At 47.5% G+C, this 22,096-nt stretch overlaps 1 protein-coding gene across 3 annotated transcripts in view; it reads left to right on the top strand.

Moving 5' to 3' along the window:
- The first annotated feature begins 2,151 nt into the window (after positions 1-2,151).
- PIEZO2 (piezo type mechanosensitive ion channel component 2) overlaps positions 2,152-22,096 on the top strand; it is a 351,580-nt gene continuing 331,635 nt past the window's right edge. For all 3 annotated transcript variants that reach the window (XM_060119106.1, XM_060119107.1, XM_060119108.1), the window contains exon 1: positions 2,152-2,215. In XM_060119106.1, the coding sequence (XP_059975089.1) occupies positions 2,152-2,215 (64 nt within the window). The remainder of the gene's footprint in view (positions 2,216-22,096) is intronic.

The following is a 22,096-nucleotide window of genomic DNA, read 5'->3' on the forward strand; positions in this document are numbered from 1 at the left end:
TCACAGTGCTAGCCCTGACCCTAACTTGGAAAATAGGGGCAGACTGACATCAGGCTTCTACAAAACACAAAACACCTGGCGGTAGTCACAGATTTGCTGATAATTTAAGTTCCTGTTATCTTCTCTTGCTCTAGTGTGGGGCATGCCGTTTGAGGTTCCGATGTCCAGGCTTCTCCAGGGCTCCAGAGCACACAGATGGTCTAACTTTCTGGGTGTCTTCACAAGATTTGACTGCTTTGTGGCTTCATAAAAAAGTAATGGTTTGCAGTGTATTTGTCATTCTCAGCGAATTTGTGAAGGCACCTGAGCTCAGAACGTAAGCTTAACTGTATCTCAAAAAAGGGAGACCTGGTTGGTTAACACAGAGAACCAAGGTTTGCATAATTTCCATCAGCAGACTTTTCCATCATGTAAAACCAATTAAAGCCCAGAAGGCTGGTGCGCAGTGGAAGTCAAGTTTTTCCCTCTCTGTCTTCCTGATGGAAATGCCAGTTCTGAACGGTCCTCCTTACAGATCAGATCACCTACTTCAGGTCCCCAGGATTCCCACAGTGCTGAAGCGGGTCTCCCCCACGGCTGGGTAATCGAGAGATGAGGGACGCAGACACGCTGTCGTCTCCAAGCTAGAACCAGATCTCTCTAGATCTTACCTAGAGAACGAGGAAAAGGGAGGTTATGAGGAGAGAAGGGGAACAGTATACTCTCTTCCCAGGGGTCATGAAAAGCAACAAACAAATCCGAGGCGAGAACAAGACTTCTTCAAAATATACGGAGCGGGTGCGCATCTGACCCCTATGCCCATTCTTGGAAAGACTCAGGATTTCCCAGAGCCCAGTCAGAGCTAACACTTCTCACCAGGTTCTATATGGGCAGGACATTGGTCTGGATTAATTGTTTCTATTCTTCTCAATCCGTGCAAGTGGGCACGTGTGGGCCTGGCACACGTGACAGTCCCACAAAATTGTTCTGTTCTCATGTCGCTTGCGCATGATTCCTGAGCCTTAAAGGACTCCCTGGGCTGGGCTGAGCTCAGGGGCGCGCCCTGTGGACAGGATGCCAGGATAGTTCCTTCTGTCTGCAGAAGGACAGGACCCAGCAGTGCTCTGGGTCTGGGGAGCGAGTGCTCCAAGTCCCCCGCTCGGAAGCTCGGGCTCGCCAACCCCGGGTTCCGGCGACCCGACCCTGCTCCGGCCTCCAGCCGCCCGGGGGCGGGACCCCGCGCAGCTCCGAGCCGCCCTCCCATTGGCCGGCGCGCACGCCCTTCCGCGAGCGCGGCTTCGAAAGTTTCATTGAAGGTGGAGAAGTGCGCGCCCGCCGGGAACACGGGCTGCGCCGCGAGGGCGAGGCTGCGCCGCGCGGGGCGGGGGCGCGCTGGCCGCCGGGCGGCGTTCGGTTTTCATTTTATTCGTTTAAGTCGAGGCCGCCGAGGAGCCAGTGGAGCCTGAGCCCCTCGCGCGCTTTCGTCTCGACTTCTGCCCCCACTCGCGTCCCACAGAGGACCCGTCAGCGAGCCCCGCGCTGTCGGGAATGGTTCCTTGCGCCGGGCCGCTCGCGCCCAGCTCTCTCCAGCCCGAAGCCCGGGGGCGTAGAAGCTGAGTCGCGCGCCGCTGGGGGAGCCGCCGCGGGGCCGCTCGGGGCCGGGGCCGCTCCGGGAGCCCAGGCCGAGGGCCGGGCCGGGCCGGCAGCCCTGCCAACTAGCTTCGGGGGAGGCTCGGCGGAGAAGACTGTCTGCCACCCCCGAGCGACAACCTAGGAGCCGACAGAAGGACAGCACGCCCTTCTCGCCCCTTTCCTCGCCGCACCGCCTCGCGGGACCCTCCTGAAGTGACCCGTACCCCGCCCCGCTCCGGCCTCCGCCACCCGCTGCAGAAGCCCCCGGCGCCGGATCGGGGAGTCCACACCGGATGGGACGGCCGTGCGGGGTCGGGCGCCCGGCGAGTGGGCTTCCTAGGGCCTGCTGAGCGGCGGCCGGGAGAGCGGAGAGGGGCGGCCGGGAGTGGAGAGCGCGCCCTCGGGGCGCACAGCGCGGCGGCCCTCGCAGAGGCGATGCTCGGGCGGCTGGGAGCCGCCGGCCGCAGGAGGTCTTAGGCGGACATGGGCTTGGCAGCCCAGTCCTAGCGACCCTCTGCTCCGACTCGCCGGACGGACGCGATGGCCTCGGAAGTTGTGTGCGGGCTCATCTTCAGGCTGCTGCTCCCCGTCTGCCTGGCAGTAGGTGAGTGTTTTCCGCTCTCCGAGATTCCAGGGTGAGGGGGCGGGCTTCGGAGCAAACCCGGGTCACTGGCTCGAGTGCCCGGGACCCGGTTCGGAGAACCCGCGCCGCAGTCCCGGTGCCACAGCAGGGCACTGGCACTTTCCGCGTCGGAGCGCACGAGCGGGGTCTCCACGAGCGGGGTCTCTCTCAACGGTCCAGCTGCAGAGTCCGGGCGACCGGGCCCGGCCTGTGTTGGAGACTGTTGAATGTAGTTACACGTGGAATTTTTTGTGGAGTGCTGACTCGTGCACAAAGGATGCGAATCTGGCTGGAAGGTAGTTGTAGACCCCCTTCCCAGGATCGTACAAGAGTCCCCCTCCGCCTGTCCCTAGACGCAGGGCGCACGGTGAACCAGACAGTTCCTAGGCCACCTCTCCCCTATCCAATATCCCAGCCATTGTGACGGAAGAGGGCAAGGACTCAGGTCGTTCTAAAAAGAACAGGAGGGCGCCAGGAAGCAGTGCCCCGAAGTTGCTTACTTTCTTTTTCTCTCACAAAAGCCGCTACAACAAAAGTGCTGGTCGCGGAAGCTGCAGACACCAAAACCCATCCCCCACTCCGGCGCCGTCCAGACAGATCTGTCGCCGGTTAGAGAGTCGCACTGGGACTCCGAGGCTTAAGGGAGGGCCAGAAGGGAGCCTCGCCGACTCCCAGGCAAGGATCTCACTATTTCTACGCGGTTGGCAGGGCGTGAAAAGCCACTGGGTGTCAGGTCCAAAGACACGGGCCCGGCGGTGGGCTTGGAGTGAGAGTTGCCGAGTTTCTCCTCTAGTAGACCGTGTATGCTACACTGAACCCCACTCCTAAGGTGACTGTGGGCGCCTAGCTCTCCCCTGTCCCCACCAGAGCTAGAAAAGAGAACATTTCTTACCAAGTAGCAATTGCATTTACAAAGAGAGCCTGACCTGTGCAGAAAAAGCTACCTTTTTCCATTTTGCCAGAGGTGGAGGAATCAAGATCACACCTGTGCTAAGTGTTTTCTTTGAGCAGGTAATCGAAAGGGGGCCCTGGAGGGGTTCCTGAGGGTTGATCCCAGCTCCCGGGGGGGATTTTGTAGTCGAGTATTAACACGGAAGACACCTCCGCGGAAAACCGAGAAGGCTTGCGGAGTGGAAACAGCCGGAGGCGAAAGGCCTGGTCCTCGGGCAGGAGGAGGGACCAGTACGGATGCCAGCCTCGGCCTCTTTGACACTTGAATTTCAGGGCAGGACCGTTTTGCAGGGATCTTTGTCCTTGATCATCGCTCCTGTAGGGGAGGAGCGCAGCTCCCACGAAGCTGCTGAGGGCCTCTCTCCCCGCCAGTTTGCTTGAGTTTTAAAAGAAAAAAGCCTTTGGGAAAGCGATCTGGGGAAATAGCGCGGCTGCTTCACAGGTCGCGTCCTGTCTGGGGGCCCGCTGACGCCGTGCCTGGCTCATTCCCTATTTGCCGAGTGGACGCTGGAGCCAGGGTTACCAGGGGCTTTCGGTGTGGGGTCGACTCGCGGTTGTCAGTGAGGTGGGGAGTGGCTCCCCCCTCCCCCCAACCCCTCCCCCTCCCCCCGTCTCCGCAGTCCCTCCACCTCCCTTCCCCTCCTCCCCCGTCTCGGCGGGGTGGCAGCTCCCGGGGACTGTCGGAAGAGTCAGGAGGGTGGTTTCTTGCGGCGCACACCTAGCGGAGCGAAAGGACAGCAGGGATTACCCGCTGATGGCCAGGGACCTCGTGCTGAGCTTGGCGCTCGCAGGACCCAGCTCGCTTGCCCCGATGGTCCCCGGCCGCCGGGGTGGGGGCTGTCTCATTCCGACTCATCATGGGGGTCTACACCGCAAAGTCCTTCTGCAGGATTGTTGAGCCCTACCCTCCCGAGGGCCGGGGCGCGGCACACTCCCAGTTCTGGCGTCAGAGCCGCGAGGCGAGAGCCGGATGCTCCCAGGGGCGCCGGGAGGAGCGGCGACCACGGTCGCGTGGTGGGATCCCGCCACCGCCCGGCCCTTTTGCCCCTCCCCCTGGCTTCCTCCCCGCACCCCTAGGCCCCGCGATGTGGTCACCGCCCGAGGAGCGCTGGGGCCCAGCCAGGCTCGCCCGGGGGCGGGATGCGCACGTGCGCCCCGTGGCCCCCCACCCCCGACCTTCCCGGCGGGAGGGCGGCGTCCAGGGACAGAGGAGGGCCGCGTCGCCCGCCGCCCTGCACCGCCTTCCCTTCCAGCTCGTTCCTCTGGATTCCCCCCGCCTTCCGGGTTCAGGGAGGCTAACCTGTGTGTGTGTGAGTGTGTGTGGAAGGGTGCGCGAGGGGTGGGCCGTATCATGTTAGCTCCTGTGGCTCCCCACTCCCCGGAGGAGGAAGGGGAAGGACTTGGACCTCGGACCTAGCCCCCTTTCTGGAATGAGAGCAGAGCTCCTGGGAGGACCAGAGCTCTGACCCCCGACTGACCCCTCACTGGTCGGTGAGGAAAGACAACCCACTTCCGACGGCTAATGCGCCTTCTAGTCTTTGTACTTGACTTGCAGGACGAAAGGCTGCTGGATGGGTGTCGCCTGATTCGGGCATTCAATTCTCTTCTATAGGAAGTGGATGTTTTCAAGGTTATTGGAGGGTTTTCAGGTCCGCCTGCTCCCAAGGTACTACTAAATCAAATATTCAGGTTTCCCTAATATCCTGGGCATGGAGAGTGCAGTGATCCGCTTGCCATTAGAATCGATTTTTACGTTTTAGCCGTCTTTTTATATCTGGCTAAGGCAGCCTTCAAAGCCAAGCATTTGCAGAAGCTCATGCATTTCTCTTTAAAAACACTCCTCCAACATCATTTCAATGGACTGTTGAAATGTTTCTGCACATGGATGTCCTAGTCTCTTCACCTAAGGATGGATGCTAAAAATTAACTGCCATTGTGTTTAATTCAATGTTTGAGTTCTTTCTTTTTCTGTAAAAGAAATTTACAGAGAAATGATAAGTGAAATCAGGCCTCTTTTATGCAGGTTAGGTGGCTCTTAAGTGTTTAAAGCAGAACAAAACTGTAGTATAATATAATATAATATGATGTCATATATCACATGATATGATATATATGATATGATATAATATGTTGTTTATCATCCAAAGTGGACATCCAGTGGCAAGTTTTCCTACATCAGTAGAGACTGAAAATTTTAAAGATCTCCAAAATTGTCTATGAGTACTTGGGTAGCCACCCTGATTTTTTTTTTTAAACCTTACATGAAAGAGAACCTAGACAAAACCTTCCATAATGTTATGCAATCTTTGATAATTGTAATAATATCTGGTCACTGTTGAGCACTTTAGAAATATTTTTACATTTATTTTCTTTTGGCTTGACTCTACTGTCCCACCCAACTTTAAGTATATGGTTTGAGTCCATTCCTGGATTGGGAAATGGTTGGCATATTTTTATTCACACGCTGCTGACCATTCATTCCATCTCGCCTGCTGTTGCCTGGAGTCTCCTAATGTCTTTCCTGGAAGAGCTGACTTAACGTTATTTTGCGGGGAGGAGAGGGGAGCCTGGCTTGGACAGAACAGATTGGTCCAGGAGGGGAAGAGTCACAAGGCATCGCGAGTTTATGCTTCCCCTAAATGAGGTGACCAGAGCGGAACAGGAGACTGTGTAGATTATGAAAAGAATCAGCCAACCAGCTAGTGCTCTGAGGGCAAGTCACACTTGGATAATATTGCAAATCCACCAAGAATCTCTAAAATTCCCTTTAGAGATAGTTGGATTAAAATGAGCAAAACTTTGGAGTCACTTTTGGAATATGTACGAGTAGGGCTATATCTCAACGTAATTTCCTCTCTGTTGTGTAATATATTTTCCCCTGTAACGCGTGTCATTTTGTAATCACACTTACACATACTCCAAGAATTACCAATGAGCAGGGCCTAGAGTCTCCCCAGCCTCTGCTGTAGCTGTCAGAGATAGGCGGTCTCAGCTGCTGAAGGATGCATTGGCAGCTTTAATATCACTTTCTTTTCCATCACACCTTCTCAGCCTTAGATAGGTGTATACTATTTATCACTTTCAGAAAGGACAAGAGTGCTAGGGAAAAGGATTGGGAATTTATAGCTTAAATCTAAAATAAAATATTTCGTGAACAGACAGGCAAGATCATTTTGTCACTTGGGCTGTAAAAGCTGGAGCCATGTGTCCACCTCATAGTTTGTCACTGGGTCTGTCCCCCTACAGGCCATGTGTGCCTGCTCATCATTTGGGGAGGAGGGTGCAGTGACTCGGCAATTTAAGAGACGGCCATTCACATCCTGGCTCTGATTGCAGAGTTGGTTTGGCTTGTTTGTTTCTCTTCCTGCACATTGGGGATATTAATACCTCCTTCCTGCACACCTTGGGTAATGCCTGACACACTGCAGGTACTCTTAAAGGGAGGGATTATGACTGCTTTTGTGAGTACAGTGGCAGGAAGGCTTGAGGAAAGTCTGCGTAGAAGTTAACAGACTAGCAGGTGGTGACATGAGTCATAAGAAGCCTGAGTTGAGTAGATGGGATTCGTATGAAAGCAGTTTAGTACGGAAATCTAGAGCTGAATTATGCGATTGAAAGTTGGTTTGTGTGTGGCAGGAGGATTTTTAATGATCAGGATTTTTCTCGACATTTTATTCAATATTCTATGTATCTGCATTGCATTCTAATTAAATAATAGATTCTCCTTAGAACTATACTGACAATGTTTACTTTTGTCTTCCTGACGCTGTGCCATCATTTTCACAGTCTTTAATATGATCTTGTTTTTCAATTTCTCTGTTTATTACATGGACATTTCCCTTTCAGATCCTGTGATACTACCAGTTAATTGTTTATAAAGTTGCATAGTTACAGTATAATATTATAATTTTTTCCATAAATGTCCAGGAGAACTTAGAATAGTGTAAGTGTAGCTGCATATTTAAGAGCGCTTGATTGAAGAATCATATGATGATACGATGTATAGAATGTAAAACATTAAATTTTGTAAGATTTGTAGATTTACACAGTTGTTTTGAGGACATGCAGTCAGATCAACAAAATAAAGCCAATATCTGATTGAGTGGAGGCTAAACACAAGGTTGAATTGGAAAACACTGAAACGATATTTGGCTGTAACAGATAAACCTAGAGGAAGCTTATTGCATTCACCAGCCCCTCACTTGGCCTCTTAGACCCATTAGGACATGGCAGGATCAAGAAAATGAGGAGACCACACGCTAAATATCTGTTCAGAGAGCACATCAGACACACAGTTTGTAGCAATTTCATTATTTCTGAACTGTCCAATAACTAGCTAATGGGAATTCAAGAGTGATAACATACAAATTTGCATTTTTCCTATTTATTGGTAGATTAAAAAAACTATACATACTATCAATTTAAAAATGTTTTTCCAGGCTCCTGCAGAATATACAATTTTGGTTTGCTTCTTTTCATCATATGGAATGGTGATGTCTCCTGATTCATAACCTGCTATTTTTGAATTCTTCTTTTCAGCTTTACTGGTAGACACACATGAGCATTAAACTAGGATATTATGGGGGAATATTTCAACTTTTTTCTATGTGAATTTCAAACTTTCCACACATTTCATAACAAAGAATGGACTGGGTGTATCCATGTGGTTAGTTCTGTGGCAATTTCACTTGTCACCAGGGCGGGTGAAGGTTTTGCTGAGACTTTCAGTGCTCTCTTAGGGAGTTATTTTCTCTATGACCCAAACTCAGAGGAGTCTCCCCTGGGCACTTTTTCCCCTCTCTGAACTACCCCCCGCCCCGCCCAGCCCCCTAAACTTGACTCCATCAATGTCAGGCATCCTGTCCTCACCCTGAGCCACCTCCCGTGTGCTCAGAGCAAGCTTTCCTTCCACTCCTGAACCTGCACATTTCTGATGAGACGGTTGGTACCACTGCCCACAGGTTGGTACCACTGTCCAGATCACGCACCGTGTTCATAGATGTCCCCTAGGTTTGTCTTTTCTCTTTCTCCTTGGCTGGCAGAAGTGTTGCCTGGGTTCACATCTTGTGTGTCCTGCAGGCTTGGAGGGGCCTCAAGCCTCCGTCTTGGCCTCTGTCCATCCTACCCGCCCGCTGAGCCATGTGCCTTCCCCAGCTTGAAGCCTCTTCCAGAATCTACTCTGTGGTGAGGAGAACGTGGCCCTTCTCTTCTGCCCATCACATCCCAGCCTCCCCGCAGCAAATCTGGGGGAGCCATGTGGCCACGCCCACCTCCACCACGGGGCGAAGCCTCGGCCAGGCAAACATGCAATCCTGGCCTGGGAGTGAGGAGATTCTTTTCTTTGGGTGACAGATGGCCCTTTCAGCCCGTTCTAAGCAAAGATGAGTCCCCTTTTCAGTATAGGTTCTCAGGGTAATGAGGCTGACATGAGACGAACTTTATTTCCCTCACGTGACAGTCGGGTTGCAGTGCGCATGCTCACTGCGCGCTCTGGGAGGTGGTCCAACGGGGCCGTCACAGCTCTGCTGTCCCACCGGAGTTGCATCCATCCCTGTGGCTCAAGTTCGCTGTTCCCACATCCACGTCCAGCTGGACGTCCCATTTCTCATCCTTGTGTTTGTATAAGTTGGTTCAAATAGCTTGCTTCCCTCCTATTGCTTAGTTGGGGCAGGATGGGCAACCTAGCTGAATGGGGGGAGCAGTGTGGGATGGTGGATGTGGAGAAGGTCTAGATGCCAGGGGTATCTTAAGAGGCTAGACTACCACTGGGCGTTTAGGGGTTTACCAAGAAGAGTTCTGCTACGAAAAGTAGCACATCTTTCCTAGGGCTAGCTCCTTATACAGGAAACAGAACACAAACATTCTTTCTCTTTCTCCTTCTTTTGTTTGTAGTGTATGGTTTCTGACATCCAGGGGGAAATATGCCTCAGCTCCAAAGCCTGGATGTTTAGATCCCCATCTTGGCCTGTCATACTAGCTGTGTGATGTTGATCAAGGTGCTTAACCTCTCTGTTCTTCAGTGGTTTCACTTGTAAAACGAGTTGTTAGTAATGGTACCTAGCTCAGAGGGCTGCTGATGGTGCTTGGAAAGCCCTTGGTGCAGTGCCTAGCCTGTGGTAAATACTTAATAAAACTTAGGTCTCCTTATGAGTTGCAAACTCAGAATTTAGGCATTATTATTAGTCTGAGGTGAGTCTGAGGACCTGCTCCTTTGGGGTAAGGTAGTTTCCACGGGCAGATAATTTGCAGTTGCAATAACTTCCAAGGAAGCTTCAGAACAAGACCTGATTTGAAGACAGTCTGTGTGCCCCCACCACCACCAACCCCCTAGTCGGACAGGCGGGGAGGCTTCTGTGCCACTGCTCGTTGTTACCTTTGAAACTATGGGATGTCTGCTCACCTTTAATTCTCCTTCCTAGGCAGGCTGAATTGCTTCCTCTGTGTTCACCCGGCACTTTGCTTCATATAATCACGGACTTTTTAATTTTTTTATTGACGTATAGTTAGTTGATTTACAATATTGTGCCAATCTCTGCTGTACAGCAAAGTGACTCAGTTTTACACATATATACATTCTTTCTTTAATATTCTTTTCCATTATGGTTTATCCCAGGAGATTGGATATAGTTCCTCGTTCTATACAGTAGGACCTTGTTGTTTATCCATCCTAAATGTAATAGTTTGCATCTGCCAACCCCAAATTCCCAGTCCATCCCTCTCCCTCCCCCTCCCCCTTGGCAAAAACAAGCCTGATCTCTATGTCTGAACCACAGAGTTTTGTACTAAGTTATGTGATCCCACTCTTCCCTTCCACGTGCCTGCAAGTTCAGGGACCCCACGTGATCCTTTGTCATATCCCCAGCACTGAACTTACTGCATAACACACAGTAGGTAGTAAATAGATATTTTTAGGGTTTTTTTAAACTGTAAAAATTGTATCCTATCATTACCGTTCAGCTGTCCAGGCAGGGCTGTGACCCACAGTGAACACCGAAGAAATATTGCCAACTGATTGATTAATGAAATCAAGGGCTAAATTTTTTCCCTTGAATATTTCAGAAGTCTGAAAAAAGAGTTAAGTCTAGCATCTTATAGCTATGGGTGTTTACATCTTTGAAAATAAAATGCATGACGGTCTAATTTGAATGCTCTGCAACTTTCCTAAATGTGCATTTTCTCAGTAGGACAATTAATACATTTTACTTGCTTTGCAGTGAATAGAGAAAGAAAAACCTGCTTGTCGGTGGTAAAGCTTGCCCGGAGCATCATCTTATATTTTAAAATGTTTTTAGCTCTCCTTGAACTACACACATCGATCTGTTTTCTGTTGCGGTTGAATTCCCGGAGTCAGCAGTTTGGGCCACAGGTGCAGAAAATGAGGAAGGATGGAGGACCTTAGCAACTGAGAAACTGGAGCAGAGCGCCATGGAAACGGGCTATAGATCCACGCAGACCTGAGTCCTTCCTCCTCCTGCTGTCCTGGGACTGTGCCTGCCTGCTGGCAGGTGCTGCTCTGGCATCTTGGTGAGAACACGTCCCCTGCTTGGGGATCCAGGCAGCACGTATTTTCGGAGGCACCCTGGTCTGAAGGTCTAAAGACCAAGTCTCCATCCTGTTAATAGAGAGCTATGGGACTTTGCCAATTCATGGAAACGCTCTGTTCCTCAATTACACTATCTAGAAAATGAGGTGTTAGAGGCTAAGGAATATTTTCCTGATTCTCCAGTAATATTTCTGCACATACTTTCCTTCAATACTAGAAGGGATGACTAGAAAGCAGTACTTTTTAGCCAACACACCAGAATTCTTTCATCTAAATTGTTCTGGTTTCTTAATAACCATCAGACTTAACATATTTCACACTCGATCTGTAAGAATTGTTAGGAATTGCTAAGGAAAATAATTTTCTATCATGTTAGGTATTCGATGGAGCATTTTTTAGAACAGTTGGTTATGAAGGAGACACACTCAAGCTGAGGTTTTGCAATCCTCATTTTTTGGTGGTTTTCCCTCACTTGCTGCCAGCACAGTATCACATAGAGCACACACCCTCTGTGATGGTAACAGCGAGAACTCTAAACTGTGTGGTCAGGTGTGCTTTAGAATCAGCTGTGTGTGGCTTTGCAGAAATAAAAGAATTTTACCACCTGCAGTTTATGATCAGACATGCCTGTAAAGAAAATCAAACCACATAGAGTTACCAACTGAAGTGAAATGAAATTGTCAGGGCGTAGAACTGTATAGACAAGATTTGAATCAGAGAAAGATATTTTGAGTAAAATACTGAATTTTATCACAAAGCATAACGTTTCAGTGACCTCACAGACCTTCTGAGATCTTAGCTGGGCAGTTCTGTTACCCAGAAAAGGAAATGGGAGGTGGCACAAAAATCTCAGGTGTGTGTAGGACAGGTGAGAGTCACAGGTGCTTCTTGCCCTTCAGAGCCTCCCCCTTCCTATTCCTTCCCCTCCTTCCCTCCTCCTCCTACTTGACTCTTGGCCTTGGGCTTGAACTCAGAGTGGCAGGTGAGCAGTGAAGCATCCTCAGGTAGAGCCAGACGCCCCCCAACCCTGTTCCCGACAGGGCAGCTGCAGCTCAGGCCTGGGCCGGACCATTTTCAGTCCGGGAAGAGAACATTAAAGGTCAGATGACAAGGCTGGGGGGAGAGGGATTGCCATAAAATGGGGTTTGTTTCTGGCGAGACAGCATTTTCCAGAAGCCTCCGGCTCCCTAAAACTTCTCATTAACAACCACAAACCCCTTCAGCAGTAATTTTTGAAACATCACCACTTGCTGTTGCATCACTTTGGAGTCACAGTGCATCTCTGAACTGCGGTGGCAGGGCTGGCCTGACAACCCTCACCTCCTGCACTGGGCTCAGATTATAATTACTCTGGGCTATTTTCAAACCTGAAAACCACCCTCAACAATTTCCCACCATCGAGGTTATTAAAAGGGCTGTGGCAGTGGCCCCAAATGCATTTCTTAAATTGGGTACCTAAGTACTTGGAGCAGTTATCTTTAGAATAAGGGTATATCTTCCCAAAGTTACTACCTCTAAGGGAACAAATCTCAGATGTTACCTTATCCTTGGGACAGTGATTGGTTACCTATTCCAATCTGTCTAGACTCAGGTTTACCTGTTACATCTAGTCCTGGAGAGTGTATTTTAAATGTAGTGCTGATCTTCCAAAGAGGGAAAAGATGCTAGTCAAACAAACTCTGTTTAGAATAACTTTGCAACATAATCATATTTTATACATTTGAATATGTACATAATGCATCTTCTTTAAAAAAAGGTATTTGAAATGTGGTTTTAATGGTCCATTGGTGACTGTGTTTCTTCCCATCACTCTTTAAAATATTCATCTGGGGCCTCCCTGGTGGCGCAGTGGTTGAGAGTCCGCCTGCCGATGCAGGGGATACGGGTTCGTGCCCCGGTCTGGGAGGATCCCATATGCCGCGGAGCGGCTGGGCCCGTGAGCCATGGCCGCTGGGCCTGCGCATCCGGAGCCTGTGCTCCGCAACGGGAGAGGCCACAACAGTGAGAGGCCCACATACCGCAAAAAGAAAAAAAAAAAAAATATTCATCTGATTTTGGCCAACTTTTCTTGCCCCTACCCTGTTATCCATTTCCCAGACTCACTAGAACTCGCAGTGATCCAGGTCTGTCCATGTGCCCAGGCCTTTCTATCTGAAGGCGGCACTGGCTCTGGTTTACCCCAGTGTCAAAGGAAGCTCATGTCTGGTTTTCTATGGATTTGTGTCTTGTGATCACTTCTGACGTGCTTGCTTTCTAGGTTTCTTTATTGGCTGTTGCCCAAGAGGAGTCTGACAATGTTTAAAAGTCTTATCTTGAAGTTCTCTAAATATCAACATTTACATTTTCCCACCTGTGAATTCCTGGTTCAGCTATCGGCACTTCGTCCATCTCAATTTTCAATAAAAACATAAGATATTCTTTTGTTACCTAATTTCTTCTTTCTACTTAAAAATTAAGCAACACGGGAGGCAAGCATAAGAGAGATTTTCAGGTTATCCGTGCGGTCTGCAGCTTGGAGCTGTCTGCTCACTGGTTTTCGTTCTCCCACCCTCACTAGATCCCTCTGTACCCACTGTGGGTGGTGTGAGAGCCTCAGCCCCTTGGATTCTTGTTTCCAGGCTGACAACAAGCTAGTAGGTGTTCATTCAGGGTCCTTGTGGTTTATTCACTCATTCTCAGTGTGTACTTCAGTGTGGTTGCTTCGTAAACACACCCACCATTTAGCATCAGTGTTCTGTGTCTTCTTGGTATTTGTTCCACGATGAACATACGTTTGCTTCGTTTTCAACCTTTCTCTCTAGAGGGCATCACAGGTACCCATCTGACAAGTGGCTATGTAAATATAAAGAGTGGCTGTCTCTCTCAAGGTGGAGGTTCAAACTTCATAGACTCTCAGATGTGAGGTACCCCAGACATAGCTCAGCACCATCCCCACTGTTCCCAACCAAACCTGGGTCTGCTTGCCCCACATGCAGCAAAGCCGAGCTGCTGACACGGTTGTAGTGAAGGAAAGTATAGTGTTTATTGCAGGTGCCGAGCAAGGAGAACGGGCAGCTTGGGCCTAAAAGATCCGAAATCCCCCCTCCCCCACATGGCTTTCAGGGAAGGGAGTTAAAAAGCAACGTTAAGGGTGAGGGTCACAGGGTGTGTGATCAGCTCGTGGACCTTCCTCTGATTGGTTGGTAGTGAGGTAACGGGGTGATGTTTTGGGAATCTCAACCTTCTGGTTCCATCCAGTCTGGGGTCTGCATGCTTGTGGTCAGCGTGTAGTCACCATCCACCTGGTGGGGGTCTTAATTTCTACAGAACATCTTAAAGATATGCATCAGGTTATAATAACCTATAGCCCTTCAGAAGGAACTAGGATAATAAGGTGACTTTATTCTCCTAATAATGAACTGCTTGAGCCTGCTCTTTGGAACTTGGGAAACACCAAACAAGAAGTAGGGGATGTTGAGGGGCTGGTACCCAGGAAGAACCCTGCAGGGTTCTGTTTCAGTATCAGTCCCCCCTTTTCTTTGATTCTCCTTAATCCTTAGGGGAACAGGGATGGGATATAAAGGGAATGAGGTTTTGGACGGAGAGATTCATCACACAGTCGTCAGGGGGACTCGTTTTCACTCCCCCTCATCTTCCCTCAGTAATAACCAAGTCCCCACCTCCTCTCCTTCCTCCAGCTTCCAGAACTTTTCCAGGGACATGGGCTTCTAGTCATAGGGCCGGGTCCAGCCTTTGCTGACCTCACTTGTCACTGGTGATGAGATGAAGACAAATTCAGGGAGTTTCCTGGTGGTTCAGTGGTTAGTACTTGGCGCTTTTACTGCCGACGACTCGGGTTCAATCCCTGTTCGGGAAATTAAGATCCTGCAAACCGTGAGGTGTGGCCAAAAAAAAAAGAGACAAGTTTCAAGGTGGGTGGCTTCTCTGAGCCTCCATTTCCCCATCTGAAAAATGGCAGAACTCACATCTATCTCAAAACGACAGAAAGAAGTAAATGAAATGATGTCAGCCAGGCCCCTGGTTGCACCTGGCTGACAAATTGAGGGCCAACCCACTGCCCTGTCACTTTTCCTTTCTCTCCCACGTGTCTGGGCGTCTCCCCACCGCCTGCCCTCTGAGCACTGTGCCCTGACATTGTCTTGGCTGCTCTGACTCAGAGCCTTGAGGATTGGAATGCCTCCCGGGGTACCTGGTGTGAACTGGGCAAAAACCTGTTACCAAAAAGAGGGTGATTCTGAGGGTGGGGATTCAGTGACTGATGAGGATAAAATACACCAGTTCTGTTTCCAGCCAGGGTGCTGAAGTACCTTTTCTGAGGAGCTCGTGGTGTTTTAAATTCAGTTATAATTCTTTAAAGTGATCTCTTAGTAAAATACACAAAGCGTAGGAAGGAGGGTGGATTCATCTTCAACAGCGGTCTGTGTGGACAAAGGTTACTGAGCAGTGTGAACTGTCGCAGGTTTGCTCTGTGGTGATATAGGTGGTAAACTTATTTTCATTCTTATTAGATATCAGAGCTGTACAGCTAACTCTGTATTTCTTGTTGATTTTCTCAGTGTTTCTTGGTTGATTTTTTTTTCTTATTCTTTCAGACACAGAACTTAATGATCATAAAACGTCTTATATTTTAAGTTGTGGAAATCTTAACTTTCATACCGAATTGTGATTCTTGCAATATTTGAATTCTGTGAACATTTTCCCAGTTTGAGATTTAATTGGTAACAACCAGATAATTTCATAAGAAACCAGGTGGAGTTGAATGATCTCCTTTGCCCTTAGGACATGGTTCAAGTTGAGTGTGTTAGGTGTCAAACTTGGCTCCAAAGAGCAGGTTTTGAAGATTCTTTGAGGATGACTTACTCAGTTGGATAGATATAATAATTATGGTTTCTTGATTTGAACATTTTTTAAGAATGAAGTAAGGATGAATGATTTTCTGCTAGTTGTTAAGTGAGCCAAATAGTGAGAATTCAAAAGTGGTACAAGAGACTATCCTATTTTGTGCAATGAAAAAAATTCTAAAACATGATACAAATGTGAGTCTCTGTGCTTATCTGTAATATAAAAATTAATAATTTTGTAATAAGTGGAAAGACATTAAGCAGAGTAAATAAATACTTTTCAGTGTTTAATTAATTATTTAATCTGATGTTCTGAGGGTATTCAAAATTCCTTGAGGGTGTCGAGACATTTTTCACATAATAATGCCAAACTTCCTGCTCAGAAGAGCATTTTCAATTATGGGTCATGTAAATTTCTAGTACCTTGGGCAGTGGGCTGTGCTATTTTAGCCCGACTCCTGATACAGTTAGAATGAGTTTATGATCATGAGTTATACGAAGTTCTGATTTAATTGCCCTGAGGTTTGAAGCTACCTTTGCAGTTCCACTAGTGTCTTATACAACATATTATGAATTCCACGGCTGAACTTGCAGGCATATTACAAATGTAGGATCCTGCTAATTTCCAGGAAGGGATGTTAAGGGGTCGTAAACATCAGAGATCTCCTGTGATGTAGCAAAATCAATGGAAAACTTACCCAGGGCAGAGTTTGTTCTGAATTTGTTTATTAACATTGGTATACATGATGGTTATCTACCTGATGTTGGCCAGTTTCCCAACGTGGGAAAGTCACGAGCAAATAAACGAAGTAGAGCTTTGGATGTTTTGTCAGTGTGGAAAACAGCGATTTGTTAATTGAGACCTGATGCCTTCATTATAGTAAGTGATTGACACAACCAGGAAACTCAAAACACCCTTGCAGAAATCATCCATTTCTATCTCATCATGGCCATTTCTCTGGATGGTTCCACGGGGAGTCAGTCAAGGCAGACCTTGATTCTACTTTAAAAAGTAAGTGATTCACCTGTGCTTTTCTCACTGGCCTTCACAGTTTTTCTAGTTTTTCCTCCTTACTGTCAAGTTCATACTGTGCCATGGCAAGTCCCTACACAGAGTTAAGCAGTCACCATGTAAAGGCTGCTGAGCATCTGCTTTGGAGCTGACCTCATCTGATCCCAGCTGTGCAGCCTGGATTCTGGGTGATGCTGAGGTGCCCTCTGCATCCCATTTCTCCCGTATGCAAAATGCGGTGATTAGAGGACCCATCTAATTGGCCTGCTAAGAGGATTACAATATGCCTGGCATATTTTAAACGTAAATATGTAAAATATCTAGAATCTATTTTATATCTTTTCTGTGAAAAACTTGAAGTACCTGAAATATGGAAAATTCTCCAGAATAGTTGATTGATTTATTCAATTTTTAATAAAATGTAATAAATGACTGCTTTGTGCCCCTGGCTGGGCTGGTGACCCAGGATGCAGAAGAAGCAAGTAGGACCCCTGGTCCCCCATCCCAGGCACTCTGCACTCTCTGCTCCTTGTTCTTACAGCTCCCCAGAGTACGTGTTGAATCTTATTTTATGGAGGAAAATGCTTCCCATGCCTCTGGACAGTCCTTTCCCCACATGCCGGCCACACTGATCGCTTTAACACTTAGATTAGATGTCACTCCTCCGCTTAAAACCGCCAGCACTTTCTTGCTTAGAAAACAAACGCTAAATCCCTAATGCAGCCAGTGGAGCTGTGGCCCCTGCATCTCTGACTGCACTGGGATTATTTTATTTCTCGATGCAGCTGTTTTTGCTTTCAGGCCTTTGCCCTGGCTGTTTGCTCCAAGGCACAGCCTTCCCCCAGGGTCCAGCCTAAATGTCACCCGTCAGGTGACACCTAGACACACCCCCCCCTCACTGCCACGTCACACCTCCTCATGGTCTCCCCAGTACTTGGTGCTGTCTGGTTCCTTTCACGGCAGTGAGTTTTCCTCTCACCCCCTCAGTTCCCTGCGCCCCACACACCGATGCTCCTACTTCAGCATCTCCAGTGGGGCCCTGCCTGTGGCCAGCACATGAGTTCAGTTCATTACAGTAACACGTACACAACAATGGAAACGGTGTCACACACTCATCCACTCCACCTGTTTCTGTCTCACTTTCTTCAGCTGTAAAGTGGAGGGAGGGAGTACCTCCCTCATAGGGTGATTGGAGAATTTTTAAAAAAATTAATGTATTCAAAGTGTTGCTAACATAGTATTTGACGTATAGTAAGCGTTTAATAAATAGAAGTGTGATGACGTTGATCTCTCATTGATTCATTCAACAGTCATTGATTGGTCAACCAATACGGCTAGATTCTGGGAAGACAAAACATGTGTGAGGCATGGTACCCGCCCTTGGGAACCTCCTTGAACTCTAGGGCGCCCAGATTCGCTGTCTTATGAGGATGACCCACGGAAACATGCTAACTGTGCCCATCAGGTGTACGTTGAATGATGGGGGAGGAGACCAAGAAACTGACCTCAGTGTAGGAAGGTTAGTCCCCAGTGTGTGGACGCGGCTCCTGATAGGCCCTGAGGACACTGAGATGAGTCCCTGCCAGCCGGGAGCCCACGGTCTGCCGCAGGCCAGTGAGATGAGCCTGGGGTGGGTTCAAGGCCAAGGAGAAGGAGGATGCAGGGATCAGCCTGGCTCGTAACAGCCCACCCCTTACCACCAAGTCCCACTTGCAGAAAACGATGTAATAAAACTGTGACTGAAGAACACTTTTGTTGACACTTCTGGGAATGTTTACCTTAAAGCAACGGGACAAGGACTTGAGCCAGAGACAAATGTCGAGCATGGAGGTTGAGGGTGGGTGACCTGCTGGAGGCTGCTGTGGGCTTGGATGGAGACCGGGCCTCCAGCCTCTCCTGAGGGCCTCAGGGCAGGGCGGCCGAAGATCCTAGGTGAGTACAGGTGGAAAGCTGGCGTATTGAGGGAATAACTAGAGTCACACATCCTTTGATTTGGGGTGAGGACAGCACCCCATGGGTAAGACCAGACGCACTTCCTGTCGGCTGCATCTTCCCTCTGAAATTGTGTCGTTGCCCTGGAGGTTGAAGCAGCAGCAGATGTGACTTGCTCTGTTCATATCGCTCTTGGCTTATCTTATCTTAGACGAGGCTGGCCGCTTCGAGCAGTCAAGTCGATGAAAAACTAGTGCTGGCAAAGACATCTAAACACTTCAGAAAATCTGCCCAGAGAAAGGACCCAAAGTTGCTGCCAGCCGGAGCTGGAAGGCTGTCCTCTCCGGAGCTGGCGTCTCTTTTTCTGGCCTAGAGCTTAATCCCAGCTTTGAAGTTTCTTTCTTTCTTTCCTTGTGGTTACAAGAGGACTTTGTAAAACCAGAAGGCTCTTTCCTGAAGGGTGGTCCTGCATGTAGGATGGAGCGTGTTATGGTTTCCTCAGACGTTGGGAGGAAACGGTGCAGCCCCTTAAATGAGCTGTGCTGGCCTTTCAGCTCTAAACACGTGCCTTGTCAGCTAACAGAGCCATCACTGTCTATGTGATGGGAATGACTTATTTCCTTCCTCAAGTATCTTGAGGTAATGGGAGAAGTTGGATTTTAAAAGTATTGAAATGTCAAATTCATCTTGCAAGCGCTGTGGTGATGCTGATGCCTGATAACCATGTTTCTTATCTATAGATGTGTCACATTTTATAAAACCATTTCATACACTTTTACACTGTAAGCCCAAGAAAGGCAGGGAGTGTGGTTTCCTTTGTCACACAGTGTTCCACCCCCTGAAGCTCTGGGTGCCTGGCAGGTGGAGGACTCACTGTGTGTCTGTGTGGACGGGCTTGTAGGTGTGAATATGTGCATGGAAGCAGTCTTTCTCTCTTTTAACACTTGCAAGTGCTCTGTGAAATAGATATTACTACGTTGATGGTATATATATATATATATATATATATATATATATATGTGTGTGTGTGTGTGTGTGGATACACACACACACACACACACACACACACACACTGGAATACTACTCAGCCATAAAAAAGAATGAAATAATGCCATCTGCAGCAACATGGATGGACCTAGAGATTGTCATATTAAGTGAAGTAAGCCAGAGAGAGAAAGACAAATATTTACCATATGATATCACTTATATGTGGAATCTAAAAAAAAAAAAAGATACTAGTGAACTTATTTCCAAAACAGAAAGAGATTCACAGACATAGAAAACAAATTTATGGTTACCAAAGGGGAAAGGGGGAGGAATAAATTAGGAGGTTGGGATTAACATATACATACTACAATATATAAAATAGATAATCAACAAGGACCTACTGTATAGCACAGGGAACTATACTCAATATTTTGTAATAACCTATAAGGGAAGACAATCTGAAGAAGAATATATCAATATATATAAATACATATCTATGTATTCTCTGTGCTGTGCACCTGACACTAACATGATACTGTAAATGAACTATACTTCAATAAAAGAAGAATATTTTAAAAAGAATATGAAAAAGAATATATATATGTATTACTGAATCACTCTGCTGTACACCAGAAACTAACACACCATTGTAAATCAACTACACTCCAATAAAATAAAAAGAAAGAAATACATGTTACTACATTGAATTGACACTCGAGGAAATGGAAGGCGGAAATAGCTTTTGTGTGAGAAAATGACAACTCAGAAAAATTAAGTAACTTTTTTTGTGTGGTCCAGTGGAGGCCCTCTGTGAAGTGTTAAGTCTAGTCCACACAAAAGTGATTCTCAGTGAGTACTGACTCGCATAAATGCTCCCAATCTGGATTTTTCCGCCTATTTTCTCCATTTCTGCCAGAGCGATGACCTTTTTAAACTGGACACTGACCGAGTGCAGCCCAGTGCATAGATCGTAGCATTATTTTTGGATTTGAGAGTGTCGTTTATTCTGAGGGGGTGGGTGAAAGGGTGGCTTCCCTGCTGGATTTTTCCGACTCTGCCAACAGGAAGGACTGTGCTGTCACGCCCCTGAGGGTCTCATCCCAGGGACCTGCCCCAAGTCAGTCTTCTGCTGACGCCCTGGTGCTCATCCTGGCCACGGTCGAGAGGGGCTGGTAGAGAGAAGTCCTTGAATCAAGGAGCGGGGTGGAGCTTCCTTGATTCCCTGTCTGCTTTGGAACCCTTGTCCTTAGCTGCTGAGGTGTGAGGCATCCAGCATTCTGCACGTTTCTTCATGGGACATCTGTGCACCAAGATGTGTCCTGCAGGTGTTTTCAGTGAGCATTTTTGGATTGTTTTTTTTTCTATTGCACAGAATTGTAGAATGTTATATTCTGTTGCTGTTCTGTTTCTAGGACCTGACCCCATAAATGATAACTTGAGTCTCACAGAAAATGCAGAGAGGAACTAGGGAGGGAATTCATTAATTCCTTGTCTTCATTTATGCTGGGTCCTCAGGTGGCAGCCTTCATGATCCTCCAGGAATAGAAAGTTGCCGAGTGATCTGGTCCCACGTGTAGGCAAGTGTTGGGGCCTTTCACATGACCTCCTGTAGTCACCCAGAAATGTCCCCATCCATTTATGCCACAGATACGTGGTGGAGATGCCCACTGTCTGCCAGGCACAGTGCTTGTTTCCTGTGCTTACCTGCGATGATGTGTTTATCTTTACAGTAAAGGAGGTTGCAGATCTCTGCCTCGTGTAGAGATGAACTTAAATCAGTTTACTTCCTGGAAAATGAAGGGATTCATTCCTCAGCATTCAGTAGTCAGTCTTTAAGCTAATAAGAAGGGGTTTCTACTAATTCATCTCATTTAGTGAAATTTTACTTATCTAGAAATCAAAAAGCTAGAGGCAGATTTTTCTCTCCTGGAATTAGCAAGTCTTCATCTCATTGGAAAGTGTTCATAATGGAAGCAGCTCTCTCCCCTGCTCTTAGTTAGTTAGCATTTATTGGATGGGAAAACCAAGTGTCTCAATGAAAGACTGATATTGTGTGTGCTTGCTTTTAAAAAACCCCACACATTATATATATATATATATAGATCAACTTTAATTCTTAGGAAATTAAATGATTAAGACTTATCTTGTTTGTTTTAAAACTCCAGTATCTAAAGATTTTACAAAAATAAACCACCAGTTTATTAGAATGAGCCTTCTGGCTGCTCTTGGATGAAAAAAATTTTATCCAAGGATCTTGTGGACAAATCTTGCTGAATTCAGGGACAAGCTCTTTGCGGCTTTTCCCTCATTTATGTCACTGTTGAGTTTCACCTCATTATTTTTATTAATAGAAAAATGTACTTGTGAATAATTAGTTTGAAAAATTTATTTCAGAACTTGGGTTTGTTTTCTATGCAGTATTGCTCCTAATTCCCATGATGTTTGTTCTGAGATAAAAGGGGCAGCCATATGAGATGGGAGGTGTGTGTGAGTAGTTGTTCTTGGGCTGGAATTTAGAGGAAGGAAAATTATAATTTTAGTTTTTTTTTTTTTTTTTTTTTGCGGTATGTGGGCCTCTCACTGTTGTGGCCTCTCCC

Source organism: Mesoplodon densirostris, chromosome 15 (assembly GCF_025265405.1).
Source record: "Mesoplodon densirostris isolate mMesDen1 chromosome 15, mMesDen1 primary haplotype, whole genome shotgun sequence".
NCBI classification, from domain to species: domain Eukaryota; kingdom Metazoa; phylum Chordata; class Mammalia; order Artiodactyla; family Ziphiidae; genus Mesoplodon; species Mesoplodon densirostris.